The 21,674-nt window shown below is 34.7% G+C and overlaps 2 protein-coding genes across 2 annotated transcripts; both read right to left on the bottom strand.

Moving 5' to 3' along the window:
• Positions 1-13,993: 13,993 nt before the first annotated feature.
• On the bottom strand, positions 13,994-15,128 carry LOC122015837 (nuclear transcription factor Y subunit B-3-like). Its single transcript, XM_042572897.1, has one exon. It carries the CDS (start codon positions 14,772-14,774, stop codon positions 14,127-14,129), a length of 648 nt encoding a protein of 215 aa, XP_042428831.1. The 5' UTR covers positions 14,775-15,128; the 3' UTR covers positions 13,994-14,126.
• Positions 15,129-15,803: 675 nt separating this feature from the next.
• On the bottom strand, positions 15,804-18,669 carry LOC122015838 (acyl carrier protein-like). The gene is made up of 3 exons (XM_042572898.1): positions 18,413-18,669; positions 18,135-18,341; positions 15,804-16,298 (listed from the first exon to the last, which is right to left on the bottom strand). Exons 1-3 carry the CDS (start codon positions 18,467-18,469, stop codon positions 16,110-16,112), a joined length of 453 nt encoding a protein of 150 aa, XP_042428832.1. The 5' UTR covers positions 18,470-18,669; the 3' UTR covers positions 15,804-16,109.
• Between the last annotated feature and the right edge of the window lie 3,005 nt (positions 18,670-21,674).

Below are 21,674 nucleotides of genomic sequence, written 5' to 3'. Positions count from 1 at the left end.
GCACATATGTTTGATATTTATTTCTTTAATTTATCAATGGGTGAGATTTAGTTCGATAAATCAATAAACCCGATAAGTTGGGAAATGGTATCACTTATAGTGTGTGTTGTTGATTATAGAAGGAAACTGTGTCCTAGAGATACTAGGTTGATAATGTCCCCAAGAGGAGCTCATAAGGATTGTCATGTTAAACCCTGCAGGTGGACTTAGTCCGACATGACGATAAGGTTGAGTGGTACTACTCTTGGACTTAGATATTAATTAAATGAGTTGTCAGTAACTCACTTAATTAGTGGACATTTGTTATCTTAAACACAGGGAGACTAACACACTCATAATAAGAAGGAGCCCAAAATGTAATTTGGGATTGGTGCGGTAGTTCAATAATAGTTCTCTAGTGGAATGAATTATTATTGATAAAATTAAGTTGTGTGTTCGGGGCGAACACGGGATGCTTAATTTTATCGGGAGACCAAAACCAATTCCTCCTCTCGGTCCCTATCGTAGCCTCTAGTATATAGAGATTTATACCCACCGCATACCCACCTTCTTACCCATCCAATGGGGCCGGCCAAGCTAGCTTGGAACCCAAGCTAGGGCCGGCCAAGACCAAGTGGATGAGTTAAGTTGGTGGCCAAAGCTTGGGTTCCAAGCTTAGGTGGCCGACCACTAGAATATTAAAAGGATTTTTATTAAAATTATTTCTCATGTGGATATCATGTTTTTAAAAGAGAGTTTAAAAATTAAAAATTTCCTTTTATAGCTTTCTACAAAAGATTAAGAGAAGAGATTAATCTCTTTCCTTATTTGTAGTTTAAAAGGATGGTTTTAATTTTTGGTAAAAACTTTCCTTATTTGTAAATCATCTATATGTTTAAAAGAGAGTTTAAAATTTGAAATCTTTCCTTATTTGTTGATTAAAGGAGGATTTTAAATTTTAAGAAAACTTTCCTTTTTAAACATATTCATGATTTAAAAGAAAGTTTAAAAATTAAATATTCTCTTTTATAAGTTTCTACAAGAGAAAAGATTTGATATCTTTCCTTATTTGTAGATTAAAAAATTTTAATTTTTAGAGATAACTTTTTTATTCACATGTTTAAAAGAAAGATTTTAATTTATTAAATTTCCTTTTATAAACCAATCATGAAGGGATAAAAAGTATTGAGATATTTTTATAAAATTCCGGAAGCAAATAAGGAAGTTTTAATTGGTGTTTAAAATTTTATTTGCTTGGAGTTTTTTTTGTGGCCGGCCATTATAAAATTGAGAAAGGAAATTATTTTTAATTAAATAAATTTTCCTTTTCAATGGCAAAAGAATTAAGGAAGTTTTTATTAAAATTTCCTTATTTGCCAAGATCAAGGATTATAAAAGAGGGGGTAGAGGAGGCTTCATGGCTAATGAATCTATTCTATTTTTCTCTCCCTCTTTTCTTCTTCTTGTGGTCGGCCCTAGCCTTTCTCCTTTCTTCTCTTTTGGTGGCCGAACCATACATCTCTTGGAGCTCTTGTTGGTGGCCGAACCTAGGAAGGAGAAGAAGAAGAGGAGGAAGCCTCATCTTGAAGATCCCTTGGAGTATTGGTGGTGATCAAGTTCTTCTTCCTTGGAGGTGGTTCTTCTTGTGGCCGAACCTTGCTTGGAGAAGAAGAAGTGGCGCGGTGGTCCTCGAGATGTAAGCTCTTTGCCCACACGACGTCCGGGATAAGAAGAGGAATACGGTAGAAGATCAAGAGGTTTTTCTAAAAGGTATAACTAGTAATTTTTCTTTCCGCATCATACTAGTTATTTTTGGAAATAATACCAAATACAAGAGGCTTACGTTCTAGTGTTTCGAATATGGTTTTTCGAAGTTGTGTTCTTTTGTTTCTTTCTTTTCCTTGTGATTTGATTGTTCTCTTTGGTTAACCTAAAGTTATTTTAGGAAATTAAATATTAGCTTTCTATTAAAGGTTTTGTCTAGTCGGTGGTGGTTGCTCCCATATCCAAGAAGGCCATGTGCCTCGCCACGTCAGTACTGGGAACCTTTTATGGAAATTAATATTTAATGGAATTAATAACTTAAGGAGACTTGGGTCGAACGTGTTAAGTTCCGCAGGAGATCCAAGTCAAAACCTAAAAGAACAAATAGATTAAGTTTTGGATCAAACGTGTTAAGTTCCGCAGGCGATCCAAAATTTAATTTAAAAGAACACATGGTAGCTAGGAAAAGGTTCAGACCTTTGTACAAAATTTTTGTACAGTGGAACCTATAGGTTTTCTAGCAACCAACAATTGGTATCGAGCTAGGGTTTTGCCTCTGTATTTGGTATTAGTTTAATTATGCACATGTCATACATAATTTAGGCAGGTTAATAGTAGGATGTGCTAACTTTGTGGATCAGGATCCAACTATTATGGCTTATAGTTATTATGTGTGTGATTGGACCCTGGACATGTCAAGGGCATTTTATTGTGTGTGCATGATTGTATTATAAAATACAGAGCTGTATTTAGTTTTATTAGGATTTTATTTTGATCTAGATACATGTACATTCCTTTTATGGAATATAGGATCAAAATGTAAAATTCTATTTATGTCATGGATCTAATCTTGCAAAGCGTGGAACCTTCGAAGGACCAGAGAACTAGGAGCAAGATGGATGCGACAGCTAGACCCGGTAGCGGTGGCCAAATATGGCAGAAGCTTGGGATGACAACACACGGAGGACAACTAGAGATAAAAGCCATAATAGTTGAAAATTAGATTTTCTATTTATTGCTTTTATATTGTCCGTGTGTGCATGTTGGTTTACATATTTAGTAGGCTAGCATAGTTAAAATTCCTCATTTATAAATAACTAAGTGGGAGAGGGATTTTAAGTAAATCCCATGGTCTCCATTATTGGTTTGTAAGTGATGCAAACAAGCTTGCGCGTTGGCTCTGAGTGCCTTCCTCCATAACGGATGAGCTTGTTTGTGGATCACTAGAACAGACTTCCATTTTGGATGACTATAGGAAGTTAATTAAGAGCGTGTGATCTTCCCCAGCGGAAGGGGCATAATCTTATTAATGGACTTAGTGTCAAGTAATGGTATACACTTAGACACATCTAATAGTATCCTCCCCATCGGAGTCACTATTATTTGTGTGACCAAATGAAACCAACTATTAATTTGTCATAAAACTAGGTTGACAAGATAATAAAATTAAAGGGTTAAAACCCTCTTACAAATGATTGATTTTGTATACGTCCACACTAACGTGGCATACAAAATTAACGGTGTTTGAGATAATTTTATTTGTCATAAAGATACGTTGACAAGATAGTTAATGGGTAAAACCCTCCTTTTACAAATGTTGAATTTGTATACGTCCACACTAACGTGGCATGCAAAATTCACGGTGTTTGAGGTGTTGGTAAATTTAAATAATATTGTTTGAGGAATCAATGTTATTTTAAATTCAAAGAGTTTTGACCAAATATTTGATCAAAGACAGATCAACTATTAATTTTATTCGTCATAAAGTAAAGTTGACAAGATAATAAAATTAATGAATAAAATCTCCTCTTCGATTTTGTATACACAAAATTCATGGAGATTTTAAGGAGTTTATCTTGACCAAATATTTTTGTGATTCTTAGGATGTTTGTCAATCCCTAGTAGTCATACTATAGAAAAAGACTTAGTAGTCCCAATTGTAATGATTGGAAATAGGACTTGGACATTAAGGTAGACTGTCTTCTTAGAACTAAGAACAATTTAGGTGTATTTAATTCATTAGTTGAAACATGTCTAGTGGTGTTATCTACCAGAACCTGGAGTGTAGATACAAGATGCCATTAATCATGTCTGTAATTCATTGCAGGGTTCCAGGAAACCCGACAACTAAATAAAAGGTAAATCACCGTCCACATGGGCACTACTGTAAAAGGCTGTTGCAGGGGGAGATGTTTATCCTTTGATAAGAATAAAATATGGATTTTAAGTAATTGTCTTTACGTACCAAGTTTAGAAAGAACCTGACTTCAGTTTCTAAACTATTATAGATATTGTGTCTATTTTGATAACAAAGTTGTTATCAAGAAAAATAGGGAAGTTATCTATTCTGGTATGGTAGTTGACAATTTATAATCCAATAACTCCCACGATGCAACAAATGGAAATTAGTAACACATCTTCTAATTTTAAGAGAAAGTAACCTTCGGAAATGAACCAATTATATCTTTGACATCTAAAAGCTAGGTTATACTTGAGTAGGATTCATTGGTAGCTGATGAACTTTTGGGTTCATTAGTAGTGGAAATCTTTCCAACCTGCGAGTCTTACTTGGAAGGAAAATAACCAAGGAGCTTTTAAGTCTAAGGGGTATGGAACCAAAGATATATAGGAATTGGTTCATTCTGATTTGTGTGATCCTATGAGCATCCAGGCAAGAGGTTGTTTCAAATATTTTATCTATTTTATAGATAACTATTTGAGATACGGATATATTTACTTGATGTGCCGCAAGTCTAAGTGCTTTGATTAGTTCAAAGAGTACGAGGCTGATGTGGAGAAACGACAAAGTAAAAATATCAAGACACTACGGTAAGATCGTAGTGGCAAGTACCTCTTGGGAGAATTTAGGAGTCATTTATCGGAAGTAGGGATTCAATCCCAACTAACTACAGCTGGTACACTCCAACAGAATGGTGTAGTAGAAAGAAGGTAAAGGACTCTTATGGAATAATTAGATAGATGATGAGTTATTCAAAAAATTACCAAATTTGTTTTAAGGATAAACTCTGAAAACGAAAGTGAACATAGTACCTTCCAAGATAGAACTCTCTACTCATATAGAATTGCTGAATAGGTGAAAACCTATTTTGAAGCATATTCGGATTCGGGTAATCCAGCACATATGAGAGACAATGATAAGTTGGATAGGAGTCCACTTGTTTGTAAGTTATCCTAGATAAACAAAAGTAGGTTTATAGTCTTAAAAATCAGAAAGTCATTGTTAGCAACAATGACTGATTTTTAGAAAATGACTATATAATGAACCACGTGCTCATAAGTAAATTTGTTCTTAAGGAAATAATAAAGGACATATCTAACCTAGTACCAACTGTACAAGATAAGATACCACAAGAAAACTGCAACACGTATCACAAATGATACACAATTGCAGAAAGTGCCTTGTCGTAGTGGGAGGGTTGTTAGGCAACCTAAATAGGTCATGTTTTGGGAGAGTTTTTGGACTCGATCCCTGAAGGACATAAACCTGATCTCCGGACATATGATAAAGCACTCCAAGATAAATATACAGCATCTTGGCAAAGAGTAATGAATAATAGAATTAGAATATATGTATTCTAATAAAATCTGGAAGCTTGTAGAACCACCAAGTGGTGTAAAAGCCTTTGGGTGTAAAAGGTCTATAATAGGAAAAGAGGGATAGACAGGAAGGTAGAAACCTTCAAAGCAAGGCTAGATGAAAAAGGAAACTTTTTCACTGGTAGCCATGCTTAAGTCTATTCGGATTCTTTTATCTATTTGGCAAGTGGATGTCAAGACAGCATTCCTTAATGGAAGTCTTGAAGAAAACATCTATATAAAGCAACCAGAAGGGTTCATTGCAAAGGGCTAAGAGCATCTTGTGTAAAGCTCAATCATGGACTGAGGCAAAGCTTCAAGGTCTTGGAACATCCGGTTTATCAAAGTAATCCAGATCTATGGATTTAGTAACCGGATAAGTCTTGTGTATACAAAAGATGTGATGGAAACGTGGTGATATTTCTTGTACTATACTTAGATAACATTTTTGGTAGTTGGAAACAATATCAAAATGTTGTCAGAAGTAAGGGTATGATTGTCCAAACAATTTGATATAAAGGACTTGGGAGAATGTATATATTCTTGAGATCAAAGTAATAAGGGATCGCAAGAAAAGAATATTTTACTTATCCCAAGCTTCATACATCGAAAAAAAAAAAAAAAATCCTTGCTCGTTTTAAGCATACAAAACTCCAAGAAAGGTTTCTTACCTTTTCAGGATGGAGTAACTTTATCTAAAGATATGTCTCTGTAGACATCAAAGGAGATAAAGGAAATAAAGGCAGTTCTTTATGCTACGGCTGTTGGAAGCCTAATGTATGCTATGCACGAGATCAGAAATCTGTTTTGCCAAGGGCATAGTTAGCAGATATCAAAGTAATCCTGGACAAGGACAGTGGACTGCAATAAAGCATATATTAAAGTACCTTAGAGGCGCTAGAGATTATATGCTAGCTTACAAGGCAGTTAATTTGGTCCCTGTGGGTTGCACGGATTTTGACTTCCAATCGGATAGGGACAATAATAAATCAAGCTCGGGGTTTTGTGTTTACTTTAGGAGGTAAAGTCATAACTATGGAAGAGTGATAAGCATAGGTGTTTTTCTGGACTCCACCATAGAAGCTTAGTATATGGCAAACCTCTGAGGTAGCCATAAAAGCTGAATGACTCAATAACCTCAAGATAGACTTAGATATGATTTCTGGTTTGTCCAAAGATTATTACAATTTATTGTAATAATGTTGGTGCAGTAGCAAACTCGAAGAAACCATAAGTCTATTAAGACAAGTAAACACAATAGAGCGCAAGTACCACCCAATACAAGAAATTGTATAAACGAGGAGAAGTTGTTGCCGCCTAGATTGCATCAGGTGATGACCTATAGATCCTTTCACTAAGGTCCTTAAGGCAAGAGCTTTTGATGGGCATGTTGAAGGGTTGGGAATCAGATGTATGGCAGCTGATATGGCAACTTAGTCTTTTAGTATAAGTGGGAGATTGTTAGAGTGTATACTAAAAGCCTAGCTTTTGGTATAAACATTTATCTAGAAATAAGAATCACATTGGTCAAATGTCTACATTTATGATAAATGTAGTTGTTCAATTAATTTATATTGTAGATAACATGGTGTGTGGTGTCACACGTAGAAGATCATGTTATCAGTTTCCTTATAAATTATAAACAGTAGCTCACGACTAAAATGGAAAGGGACAAACCATTGGAAGGTCGTAGTGTAATTATGTATTAGTTTATTTTGACTATATAATTACACTAGTACACTCAGAGTGTATTGAGTAGGACCATTAGAGGTCGTTTCTTTTATACTGACTTTATAAAGAAACAAAGACCTCAGTTATTATGGAAGTGTGTGCTCTTAATCCTAATATAATAACAAGCACATATGTTTGATATTTATTTCTTTAATTTATCAATGGGTGAGATTTAGTTCGATAAATCAATAAACCCGATAAGTTGGGAAATGGTATCACTTATAGTGTGTGTTGTTGATTATAGAAGGAAACTGTGTCCTAGAGATACTAGGTTGATAATGTCCCCAAGAGGAGCTCATAAGGATTGTCATGTTAAACCCTGCAGGTGGACTTAGTCCGACATGACGATAAGGTTGAGTGGTACTACTCTTGGACTTAGATATTAATTAAATGAGTTGTCAGTAACTCACTTAATTAGTGGACATTTGATATCTTAAACACAGGGAGACTAACACACTCATAATAAGAAGGAGTCCAAAATGTAATTTGGGATTGGTGCGGTAGTTCAATAATAGTTCTCTAGTGGAATGAATTATTATTGATAAAATTAAGTTGTGTGTTCGAACACGGGATGCTTAATTTTATCGGGAGACCAAAACCAATTCCTCCTCTCGGTCCCTATCGTAGCCTCTAGTATATAGAGATTTATACCCACCGCATACCCACCTTCTTACCCATCCAATGGGGCCGGCCAAGCTAGCTTGGAACCCAAGCTAGGGCCGGCCAAGACCAAGTGGATGAGTTAAGTTGGTGGCCGGCCAAAGCTTGGGTCCCAAGCTTAGGTGGCCGGCCACTAGAATATTAAAAAGGATTTTTATTAAAATTATTTCTCATGTGGATATCATGTTTTTAAAAGAGAGTTTAAAAATTAAAAATTTCCTTTTATAGCTTTCTACAAAAGATTAAGAGAAGAGATTAATCTCTTTCCTTATTTGTAGTTTAAAAGGATGGTTTTAATTTTTGGTAAAAACTTTCCTTATTTGTAAATCATCTATATGTTTAAAAGAGAGTTTAAAATTTGAAATCTTTCCTTATTTGTTGATTAAAGGAGGATTTTAAATTTTAAGAAAACTTTCCTTTTTAAACATGTTCATGATTTAAAAGAAAGTTTAAAAATTAAATATTCTCTTTTATAAGTTTCTACAAGAGATTAAGAAAAGATTTGATATCTTTCCTTATTTGTAGATTAAAAGAGATTTTAATTTTTAGAGATAACTTTTTATTCACATGTTTAAAAGAAAGATTTTGATTTATTAAATTTCCTTTTTATAAACCAATCATGAAGGGATAAAAATTATTGAGAAATTTTTATGAAATTCCGTAAGCAAATAAGGAAGTTTTAATTGTTGTTTAAAATTTTATTTGATTAGAGTTTTTTTGCGACCATTATAAAATTGAGAAAGGAAATTATTTTTAATTAAATAAATTTTCCTTTTCAATGGCAAAAGAATTAAGGAAGTTTTTATTAAAATTTCCTTATTTGCCAAGATCAAGGATTATAAAAGAGGGGGTAGAGGAGGCTTCATAGCTAACGAATCTATTCTATTTTTCTCTCCCTCTTTTCTTCTTCTTGTGGCCGGCCCTAGCCTTTCTCCTTTCTTCTCTTTTGGTGGCCGAACCATACATCTCTTGGAGCTCTTGTTGGTGGCCGGACCTAGGAAGGAGAAGAAGAAGAGGAGGAAGCCTCATCTTGAAGATCCCTTGGAGTATTGGTGGTGATCAAGTTCTTCTTCCTTGGAGGTGGTTCTTCTTGTGGCCGAACCTTGCTTGGAGAAGAAGAAGGTGCGTGGTGGTTCTCGTTTCGGAAGATCGTCGCCCACACGACGTCCGGGATAAGAAGAGGAATACGGTAGAAGATCAAGAGGTTTTTCTAAAAGGTATAACTAGTAATTTTTCTTTCCGCATCATACTAGTTATTTTTGGAAATAATACCAAATACAAGAGGCTTACGTTCTAGTATTTCGAATATGTTTTTTCGAAGTTGTGTTCTTTTGTTTCTTTCTTTTCCTTGTGATTTGATTGTTCTCTTTGGTTAACCTAAAGTTATTTTAGGAAATTAAATATTAGCTTTCTATTAAAGGTTTTGTCTAGTCGGTGGTGGTTGCTCCCATATCCAAGAAGGCCATGTGCCTCGCCACGTCAGTACTGGGAACCTTTTATGGAAATTAATATTTAATGGAATTAATAACTTAAGGAGACTTGGGTCGAACGTGTTAAGTTCCGCAGGAGATCCAAGTCAAAACCTAAAAGAACAAATAGATTAAGTTTTGGATCAAACGTGTTAAGTTCCGCAGGCGATCCAAAATTTAATTTAAAAGAACACATGGTAGCTAGGAAAAGGTTCAGACCTTTGTACAAAATTTTTGTACAGTGGAACCTATAGGTTTTCCGAGTAGCAACCAACATTAAGTCTACAGCGTGGGGAGTGAAATATAGCTAATAGTATTATAACATAGCTTTAATCTCTGCCTAATGATAAGCACCAGCATGACAATTTGGATATTGTGATTTTTAGTTCACTAATCACTATGCAACAGTATTATTATTTCTAATGCAGTTTGATATACTCTTCTTATTTCATACATACTACTGTATTAAACAACATAGACTACATACAAAGATATAAAATTACCAACACTACGTAATTGTACCTTTATATTCCCTACCAACTTTTTGACTTACAACACTATGGATATTTAATCCAATGTTTTACAAAACTTATCCCTCAAAATTGATACAATTACATCAATTTTAATTTTTTTTTCATGTCTCCTTGTTTGAAATTCATCTTCATATTGTATAAAAGACATCGAATATATTGGATCACAAAGAAGCCACAGTCAAGGTTGTAAATAACATCACCAATTTAATGCACAATATTTTATATCAATATTTTCTATTCACACTATTTGCTCGACTTACCGGCTTCTTGTTGTGGACATTCTATTGTGCGAAACATCCATTGATCGAAGGGATGATGTCTTTCAAATTTTGGATCAATAGAAGCAAGGTGCTCATGACTATAGAGTTTTAAATCTGATACCTGTAAGATTGAAGAGGAAATTTAAATTTTACATCAACTAGTATTTATACTACAATACAAACATACACATGAATATTGGATGCTCACCGCTGCATCAAATTCATATTTGTATTTTCTTCCATTTGCTAGAGAATTGTAATGATTGAACGTCAGTGATTTGGTGGCCACCATCAACAAGTGGAAGTGTACATTATCACTGCACAAAGGTATAAAATATACCTAACCTTTTCATCTTTAGTATCTGTCTTTATCAGTTGTTGGAAGGCAAGCTTGCTTGAGAATTTTATTAATCACTACAAATATGCAAAGTCATACATACTTAACCAAATAATAAAATGTATTCAAATTTTAACTATTCTCAAATAGATTCCTTACTGTGAAGAAAGTTGAACAATAAATAGACTTGTTGTATGTTCTACTAGACGATGATGCCCCCCTAAATAGAATTTTACAATACGTATCAATTACCTCTCCCTTTGTCAACATCTCTCCATTCACACCGGATAAGAGGGAATACACATTTAAACCAAAGGGTGGTTCCTCCCAAACTAATTCATTTGTAAACTTACAATGTAAATCAATGATTATAATTCACAAGATTTAAATAGAAAATCATATAATTATCTAAATTATAAAAGAATATAATTGTCTTGACTTATAAATTAATAAAATCAACTATGTAATTCACATACTTTATTTTCTCCAACACTTTTAACAAGTACGCCACATCTTCATCTTGTTTTTTTTCTTTCAAAGTCTTAAATTGCTTCTTCATAAACTATGCCCATCAATATAAAAGAAATTTAATTAATGAATTAAATCAAACAAATTACTATAAAATTTGTAAATATCGACTTACATCAATGGCTTGTTTCCTCATTTTGTTATGTTTACCACTCCTATCTGTATCCTTCTCTGCATCTTCTTCAGAATTGTCTTCCTTCAATTGTACAATGTCTCTTTCTTCTTCCATATCATTCACATTAATTTTTCCTTTCCCCTTCTCCAGAACATCAGATTCTTTTACAAATTTTTTTCCCTCTCCTTGTCTTGAAACGTTCTCTGCAGGCTCACATATTTGCATATTTCTCTGCTACCTCTTAGGTAAAATTTTTAGCCACAATGAACTATCAATTAGAGTATTCCTGTAATCATAGCGACTTTTGCCACGTCCTTTCCTACTTCTTGTTGCAAAAGCTACTGGTTCACATTGAGGATCGTCTATAGACTCATTATATTGAGATTGCATGCCTTTATTTTCTACTATTTTAAGTAATTCTTTCACCCTATCATTCAAATGCATGTTCTCCATTGTTAGCTCCTTAATTCTATTTGCTTGAATAATGCAATTACAACATTCCTTATTACTTTGGCTTCCTTCTTCATTTACTTCAAATTGTGATGTCTCTATTGCACATGGAATGTCATCAACGCCAACAAGGTTCTCAACCAATGATTTCTCATATTCGGTAGGGATTAGGTCAATCAAAATCTGTCAAATTATTAAAACACATGTTAAAAAAGGATTTTTAACCTAACTAAAGTCATAGTAATGAAAATTTACCTCTTCAGATGAGACTCAATCGAACAAATCCCTCACCTTACTAATATGTGAAGGAATATTCCTCCACTTATTTATTCTTGCTCCTTCTATTTTGAATGGTTTTTGGATTGGAACATGCTTCAAAAACCATGCCTGATTCACCATCACAAGTGTTAACTATTCATACATGTCCGTAAATTATTGTTAAATTTAACATCATTTATAAACTTACTACAAAAAACCAGCAAAGTCTTTAGGTAAGGGAGGTTGGTGTTAGAATATATTGTCTGAGTTGATGAAAATATGTCCCCAATTTTAGGTAATTGTGGAGCCATAAATTCATGGATGACTTCAACCCAGTTGAATATAGCAAGATTCTCAAAATCATCTACTATATCTATAAGACATAACGGGACCTTATATGTACTAGAAGAAAATAAAACACAAATAAATATATAAAAAATATAGAATTTGCAAAATAATAAAATATCATCTTCTCCTTCAACGCGATTGATATAAAATTTAAGCAACTACTCAATTCTTGATCTAGTAGTTTCTTTTTTGTTTGAAAAGTATGTTAGAAAGAGGTCACCGGATGCTTTATTTGAATTGATCGGAATCGAAGCTCCTCGGTCTGTAATACCAAGCAGCAATGAAACGTCTCTTCTTATGAAGGCAACTGGAACACCTGACCAAGTTAAATGATTAGTTGACATCTATGAACATATACATAAGTATTGGGCACACCGTGAACCTGATATGATCATATCAAGCCCACATTAGGCCCGATATGGGATTGTATCAGGCCCACATTGGGACTGATATGATATCATATCAGGCCTACGTTAGGCCTGGTTTGACATCATATCAGCTCCATGTTGGGCCTGATATGATATCATATCAGGCCCTCGTTTGTCATAAGACCCCACTATCAGTGCCATTAGCTTACTAAAATATTCACCTTTGCAAAATATTTTATTTAACTATACAACTACTTAATGATTAAAATACAAAATTATAAATTGTACTTGAGAATCTAAAGGTTTTGAGTACTTGAATTCCAATTTTGAAATATATTGACCAAAATACTACGGATATGCTGCATATCTTATATGCCCAAAAAAAACTAAAGGGTGACTGTTTGATCAACGCTATGTGTCGGTCATGTAAAATAATAAATCCATGATGCTTTCCTTTCTTTGTGGATGTTTGAAAAAAAAATTTAAAGTGACCTAAGATACTGTTCCAATGTAATTTCTGTCCAACATCAACTGAAGCCTACAATTTAAAAAATTTAAAAAAATTTAATCATACTCATTGAGCTTTTCAAAATCACAGAGTTTCTAAGATGACACCTTTACAAATAATTGAAGTGGAGAGGATGATACACCCGATCCACTTCTTTGCGCCATTATAAAAGAAGATTATTGATGGAAACCTAAAACTCTTACCGGAGCCTCGTGAACTTTGTGAATATTTAGGTCGAAATACTTAATGCCGCTTGAGAGAGACATGAAGACAAATCATGACTGAAGAGGGGAGGGTTAAAATGAAATTTTCACATCACTTAACTGCATCCTTTGGTAAATACACAACTATGATACGTCTTTTGATAATTTTCTTATTCTGCGTACGTCTTTTGATAAATTACCATAAAAAGTTAATTGCACAATTAAAAGAAAATAAGATCATTGAAAAGAATGAAAAAGAAAACAAAGTTACGAATAATCAATCCATCTATCATCAATAGTTTGCCATAATACAAGAATGTTTAGAACATAATTAGATAATGGTTAAAAACTTAAAATAATTCAATTATCATAACCATCATAAAACTCATATTCAATACTCCAATCCAATCGTTTTAAAAAAAACAAATGATTTGTTATAATGGAAGACAAAACAAAGTTAAAGGTGATCAAATATTTAGTCAAGATAAAAGTCTAGATACTGACAAGGGATCAATTGACTATATAAAGTAACAATTGACCATCATTATGAGAATCTTATTTATTTAAAATAGTAATTAAGAATATGGATCTTTCTCTGATTATTTTTATTTTTTATTCTCTTCAGCCCCACAGACTCAATTTGAGGAAATGAAACAAAGAAAGCCAAACTAAGTCCTTTCCTGCAATATTTATGAGACCTTATGAATCAACCCTCAATCTCCTTCTTGATAAACACTGACACAGCTTAAATTAGGTGAGGCAAGACAAAAACTCTTCTTTTTTTTTTTCTGGAAAACAGAATGGCATGCAGGATGGATCTCAAATTTTGATAATATTCAGAAATTATTGTTATTGCAAACTAGCTGAGAATTGTTATTGCAAAACTCAAAAGCAATTTCTTGCAGAAAAATGTGTTCACTCCTTCAATCACGTAGAAACTGCAGCACCAAATCCATCCAATTGGTTTCACAAGTGAAAAATCCACTGCGTATAGGAAGAACTACTACGAGCATGGCTACTACTTATACCCCGGTTTGGAAGAGGGCGAATTCACGCCGTCGCTGGCGCCGCCACCGCTCCCCATGCTGCTCTTCCCCGACATGGGCATCTGGTGGCGATGGAACGGTGAGGAGGACGGCTGCGGGGCGTACATCTGCTGCCCCATCATCATCGTCATCCCGCCGCCGTACATCGCCGGCGAGCCGGCAGCGTAGCCGCCCACATTGGCCCCCGTTCCCAAGGAGGAGGCGGAGTCCTGCTGCTGGGGCTGCGACGACGAGGGTGAGGGACCGACGCCCTTCTCGCCCTCCATCTCGCGGAAGCGCTGCAGGTAGACCTTGAGGGGCTCCACGTACTCCTCGAAGCCGAGGGTGGTCATGGCCCAGAGGAGGTCGTCGCCGTTGATGGTCTTGCGCTTCTCGCGCTGACACTTGTCGGAGGCCTCGCCGGTGATGAAGCTGATGAACTCCGACACGCACTCCTGCACCGTCTCCTTGGCGTCCTTGGAGATCTTGGCGTTCGCCGGGAGCGCCTTCTTCATGATGCGGCTCACGTTGGCGATGGGCAGGAAACGGTCCTGCTCCCGCGGCGACGAAAGCTCCCCCACGGCCCCCGCCCCGGAGTGGCTGTGGTTGTGCCCGCCAGATTCGTTGTCAGAATCGGCCATCGGAAACCCCTCAAGTGTCGCAACTTAATCCGATAAACCACTCGAGATCTCTCTTTAAAATCCCAAATTCCGACGGACGACCCAGCAGGGATGATTCCTTGATTAAAGACGCGAATCCCGATAAGGATGAAATTTTGACTTTTCTCGCTGATAAATCTCGATCGATGATAAAATCTCCGTCGGAATCCGCTCAATCGAGGTGGAGGAATAAGAGGAAAGCAGATGGCAAAGATCCCGTCGACGACGACGGAGAGATGAGCGCCGCGGAGGAACCCTAGAAACCCTCGTCGAACCCTGCGGAGGATCGATGGAAACGCCCGCCGGAGGAAGAGAGAAAAATAATAGAAGGGCGATACCGTGTTCGTTGGATCTTCGATCCTAATATCGCATCGGAAAGGACACGTGTCCTTAGCATAGCCGTTTGTTTCTCGATAAGAATGGTTCGCGCTGAGTGGCATCGGCCGTCCCAAGGATCGCGTCATCTTTAATCTCAGCCGTTGTTTTAGGGGACACTGTGTAGGTTGAGCTTATCGATAATTAACATTTATCCGGAGACATTTTGACTTTGCCCCCATATTTTACCGAGTTCTCAATTTAAACCCATCAGTTTCAAAAATTATAATTCACACCCGAGTTTTCCAACCTAAGATATTTTGGCTAGTAAAACAAAACGAAATAAATTGCTGAGGGCCAAAATATAATTTTTTTTCTCTTTATCAGTGGGAATCAAAAATAAAGTTGATGTGATTGTATCTCATTGTCAAATAAAAAATTAGTCAGATGAAAGATGGAAAAGGTGATTTTAAAAAAGTGAAAAGTTTAATCTTTACTCGAGAAATAAAAAAATAGAGTTTAAATTTAAAATTTAACAAATATTCTAAAGATCGACTTTTATATATAGATAAATTATACTCTAAATTATTCAATAGATAAATAAAAAAAATAATGCACAATTAAAAACCATTCCTAATTCATAGTTCTACTTGACCTCTAAGTTTTATGGTGCCACCTTAAATAAAATTATAAATCTTGTAAAATCCAGGGTGAACCCTCCCAAATCTCTTGATCTTAAAAATATCATCCATTTTGTTTAGTACAAATAGACAAAGGCAAGAAAAAGGACCCAAATACCGGCACTGCCGAAAGCCAAATGGAACAACATGAATGTAAACCAACTGAAACGTTGGGCCATTACAAAGCAGTGAGGACACTGCAAGGACACCATTCAGAAGGGAACAAGGTTCCGTCTTATTCGACAGACTCAGAGAATCACAACTACAATAAAATGCAGTTCAAAATGTTTTCCAGGACTGTAAGGAGGAGAGTGGTTGTTTCTCATGAACAGTCTTTCTCCACTGACCTAGTTTCAGATATGTATTTCACCACATCAGCACAGCAAGAGAGTTTATCACCCTTCTCATCAGGGATTTCAACTGAGAACTCCTGTTCAATTGCCATAACCAACTCAACCCTGTCCAAGCTGTCTAGATTAAGGTCCTTTCTGAAGTCAGCTTTCTCAGTCACCTGCAAAGATTTCCTAGGTTAATTTACCAATACACTGAAGTAGTATTTAGGCAAAATCAACAGGAACACATCCTTTATAGTTAGGCCAAGTGCAAACAAATTCCATGGGCATGCTGCTATGTTCATATGTCCATAACATGTGTTAGATAAAAAAAAAAAGAGAGAGAATTTTAGATACAAAAGAACTTGAAATAAATCTATTTTGAATGAAAAATCATGTGGAAATTCAACTTGCATACTCTATTCCAATAAGATCCATGCAAATTTGCATGGGTAAAGAACAAGGAAAATCATCAATGCGGGATGAAAGCTACATGAGCCCTCTTTGATAATGTCATTTTGCTTTATTAATGATAAAGGAAGTGAATATTGAATTATAAACCAATACTATCATGCACACCACCTATCTCTTTGATAATGTGGTTTTGCTACAAATCAATGCTATCATTCATAAGACAAAAGCAGATTAAAATGGAAGGAACTTCTATAGTCTTGTGTGGTCATTGTGGATTCCTTGGGATAAAAGGTAAATAAAATTAGATTTTGTGCCCAACCATACTTTATGGGATAAAGTTTTGAAGTACAACACATAAGAGTTTCAGTAGATATGAAATAGCTGCAGTGAATCTGTAGAGTTACCAGGAGAGAGAATGCAGAAATATATATCTGGGAGGATAATGTTAAGAGAAAGTAGACCAAGACAATATATACAAGATCTGAGTTTTAAAGTTTTAACTATAAAATTTGTGTTTCCTAGATTTTATCCTGTTATTGATTGCTATATAAGACTGCATCGCATAAAACATGATTAAATCAAACTCATTTAGGTTTTTTTGACATTCTGCTGGCTATCAGACTCTAACACTTTTCATCTGAGCCTGAAAACTACATTTATAAATTTATTATGATAATCAATATGTTACATTATATTATAATATCAAGAGAGAAAAAATTGTCAAATAGCATGCCATATGAGTGTAAAAAGCCAGGAAGTGTTCAGAAAACGAAATTGACAAAAGACGTCAATCTGGCATTCCATGAATCAATCACACTCCTAGAGTTAGGAACTCAGGATATGTATTCAAATCATGATACAAAATTACAAATACAAGTACTAAGCAATTGCATATACAACAACGCTTTATCCTCAGCTATATGAATCCTTTTGCATCATTGGGCTACTTAGCAATTGCATATAAATACAAAGTATCAAACCAGTTGATTCTATTTTGATATTTAGGCTGAGAAATAATTCCATTTTATCCATTTGAAGCTAAGTACAAGAGAAATTCAAATCACAAGCCAGTTGCAGTAGTCTATCAGTAAACCATTGGCATTAAGGTTTTCTATTAGGAGATCAAAGAAAAATGAAATGGATAAGATTTTTAAATCATGTCTCTGCCACTGGAACAAAGTAAACAGGGACTAGGTTAGTAGTATCTGTTAGCCTTCACAGAACATAAAATTCAATGCTACGACACGGACAAAATCGTGCATTTACAGTTTAATAGCGGTTAAAATTCTTGCACAATTTACCTAGTATTAACTACATAATTGGAGAGTTAATGTTTAACTATTTAGTGTACTAGATTCAAAGAACGTCATCAAGTAAGAGTGAATAGCAATCAATTGAGGTTAGTTGATCAGATTAGGAGGATTGGTAATTGCAAATTGCGGTCATGGAGTGATTTCGCTTAACATGTTGGAACCGAAATATCTCCATAAGTCGAAGCCAGCATTTTAAAGAATATCAAACAAAGGGATCTATCTCGTCATCCTCGATTGCATCACAGTGGTGATGCCATCATCCTAAATCGCTATATGTCAGAGATTCACCTTATTTGCGTCGATCCTGTCGAACTTCTTGACCACCTCGAGCACGCGACTTGTGAAATCTTCGGAGGTTGACGATGCACAAAAATGACGCCGCCGTGCCTCGAGCGATCTTCCTGCTGCAGACAACTCTGGAAGCCCGAGTGGTGAGCAGCTCAGACGGCAATGCTTCGCCATCGCATTCCTCAAGTGTTGCATCTTCACCGAGCGCTAAAGAAAGCAAGATCGTCGTGAAAAATACTAAAAACAAGGTTGAATAAAAGGTGACTTTTTTGTATCACCGATATTTCGTCGATCAGATCGCAAATTGAAATCAAAAAGTGGCATTCGGAGCACATCTCAAGCACCAGAAGAGAGGGAAGAACAAGGAGAGAAGAGCGAGTGAAATCTGCAGAAAGAACATGATTCGAGGACGGCCCCGTGGACGAAGGGAAGGTGCTCGACGAAATTCCAAACCTAAATGAAGAACTGCGCTAAGCAGCGTCGGCAGAGGTCAGACAGACGTGCGAGGGCAAACGAGGCAAACGGTGCGGGCCCTATCGCGAATCATGAGAAGACTATTATTATTATTATTATTATTATTATTAGCAGCAGCACAGTATTATTAGCGTTATGTGGTTAAATGATTGAAATATTTATGAATATGAATTTGATAATAAAATAGAATGAGAATAAAAGTAAAAAATGAAACTTAATTAGTTATATCAATTTAGCTCATTCTTATAAATTTAAAAATTATCTTAAAATTAATATTTTTAAATTTATAATCTAAACACTATTTTTTGATAGTCATTTCATTCCTTTATTTTTTAGATCCATCAAGCATACCCCACCTTGATTAATGCTTTGTGTACTTAAGGTGTGGGTTGAGAAAAGCAAAATAATCCATATTGAACAGAATTTATTCAGGAAGATGAACAATGGCTTATAATCAAAGAAGAAAATTAAATAATATATTATCCAAAATATACTTTTTATTTTCTTTTCCTCATTTTTAGATAAAAATATAAACTTCTTTATTGAATAGTTGTTTACGATTTTCAACGTTATACAGTGGACCAAAGACTGAGGCTCCCCACTCATCCCCGCAATTTTTAATGCAAAATGTTTTAATGCCCCCCTCATGTTTTTAATGTCAATGTTAAATAATTTTTCCTACAAATAATTTTTTTTTAAAAAATAAAATTTAAGAATTAAAAGATGAGCCCGTGAGAATGTTTAGGGGGTGTTTGATTGATGTGCTTAGAAATAATAGAATGGAATGATAGTAAAATATAGTGTTTAGATTGTGAGTTTGGGAACAACAATTTAGAAATGATTTCTAAATTTATTGGAATCAATCAAATCCATATAACTAGATGGATTTTATTTTCATACTCATTCTCATTTCATCTTACTATCAAACTCATATCTATAATCATTCTCATCATTTAACCAAACATCACCAATCTAAAATACTGAAGCCCCAAGCAACAATTTAAGAAATTATAGAGCTCTTACAGTATTAACACATGTGGTACATTGTAGCATTGAAATGTTATAACAGTTATTTAATAGCTTTTGTGATTCGGGATATTCTCTTAAGTTTTTATAATTTTTCATTTCTGTATCACTTTTTAAATATCTTACATTTAAATATTTCAAATATAATATTTACCAATTAAATATTTATGAATTTCACCCATCAAATATCTACCCTCAAATATCTTCAATTCTACAGTCAAACTCACCAACCAAATATTTATAGGTCCCACAACTATTTTATTAACTTACATTTAATTTTAAGAAAATACAATAGAAAACATACAAATTTAAGAAAAATACTACTTCATACAAATACAAATATTTTATAAATTCAAAATTAAAATACAGAGGTATAAATCATATTAAATTAATAAAACACATAATGATAAATCATAAAAATTACAAACTATAATCAATAAAATAAACAAGGAGCAGATAAAATAAACCATAGAAATTAACTACATATTTAATTTTTTCTTCAGCTGCTCACATATCACTACATGATTTTAAAGTTGTTCATCTGTCATGTCTCGTGTATCCATTACGAGGAGTTGATATGCTTGGATGAATCGATTCACTTTCTTATTGTTATTATACTCTTCAAAATATGTCATTGACTGTTGCACAACCTAATTCAATTCATCAATTATGCCTACTCTTTCTTTACTTTTCTTCTTTGTTGCCTTCTGTCTCATTGGACGAGATCAAACTTTTCTATCATCTAGATCAACAGTTGTGCACATGATGATTCTGATGTTCTTGTTTTCTTTGTAGCATATCGCTCTGGGGATTGAGGAGCATACATCGGACTATCTTTCACGATCCTTCATACATGCTCATATTAAAAAGTAATTTTAAAAGTATTCTTGTATTCTTCATGAGCTCGCACCATCAAATCATCATCACTCCATCCGCTTGGTTGATCATTATACTATTTATTATAGATTCCATTATATCTACTTACGATCTTTTTTAGTGAAGTCCAATGTGATTTTGCTTTATCCACAATTATCTTTTTAGCCCCCTTATCTCGATTGGTATTGTAGTATGTCACCATCCATTTCCAAAAAAACTCACTCTTCTGGGCATTACTAACTAAATCTTCACGCATAATTGTGTGGACCACTGCAAGGAACTTATCATCTGTTACTGTTCATACTATTCGCTTGCTATGATCTTCATCTGATTCATTGCCCATTTATGGTGCTTGATTGAGAATAATATCATCGGATCTTATTTCAGATGAGAATGGAGGAAATTGTGAATCGGAGACTACTAAAGTATTTCTGTTCCTTTATCACTATTAGTTGCATTAGCACTAGCTCTTCTCGATTCATTTGATTGAATCTCCGGTGATTGAAGTGGATTAATTCTATGAGATGGAGCTTGCATAAAATATTGGCTACTCTGCTAATATTCTAGAGGATATGTATAAAGCGGAACTCGAGAGTTGTCACTCAAAGAATTTGGATAATTTTAGAAATTATGATAATATGATGGTGGGTATGGAAAATGCCGATTCATTTGATTGAATCTCCGATGATTGAAGTGGATTAATTCTATGAGATGGAGCTTGCATAAAACATTGACTACTCTGCTAATATTCTGGAGGATATGTATAAAACGGAACTCGAGAGTCGCCACTCAAAGAATTTAGATAACTTTAGAAATTATGATAATATGATGGTGGGTATAGAAAATGTTTGAAATTTAGTGGGTGTTGAGTCAGAAATGGAAATTGAAGATTAAGAAAATTAGGGCGAACTTAAGAACTTTTTTCATTAGAATATTCGTAGATTTTTGGAGAGTTGAATAAATCCCTAAAATAATAATTGAAATGTTATTCATTTCTCTCTAAATTTTTAGTATGCATATGCAATAAGTGTGTAATTGATGAAAATAGTTGAAAGAAATGATGTATATATAGGGAGAAAAATGAATGTTGCCCAATGTTCAGAAAAAATAAACATTGATTAACGTTCGGTTTTAATTTTTTTTCCCAACGTTCGATATGATTTT

This window comes from Zingiber officinale, chromosome 8B (genome assembly GCF_018446385.1).
Source record: "Zingiber officinale cultivar Zhangliang chromosome 8B, Zo_v1.1, whole genome shotgun sequence".
Lineage (NCBI taxonomy): Eukaryota > Viridiplantae > Streptophyta > Magnoliopsida > Zingiberales > Zingiberaceae > Zingiber > Zingiber officinale.
The sequence above is the reverse complement of the archived record's forward strand: the minus strand, read 5'-3'. Positions and strand labels throughout refer to the sequence as shown.

Bases quoted from the DNA above. Each gene is read 5' to 3' on its own strand.
- LOC122015837 (XM_042572897.1), bottom strand. From the start codon at position 14,774: ATGGCCGATTCTGACAACGAATCTGGCGGGCACAACCACAGCCACTCC.
- LOC122015838 (XM_042572898.1), bottom strand. From the start codon at position 18,469: ATGTGCTCCGAATGCCACTTTTTGATTTCAATTTGCGATCTGATCGAC. The intron at 18,342-18,412 runs GTGATACAAAAA...TGCTTTCTTTAG, and splicing joins ATCTGATCGACGAAATATCG to CGCTCGGTGAAGATGCAACA. The intron at 16,299-18,134 runs GTGAATCTCTGA...AAATCTTTGCAG, and splicing joins ACAGGATCGACGCAAATAAG to GTGACTGAGAAAGCTGACTT.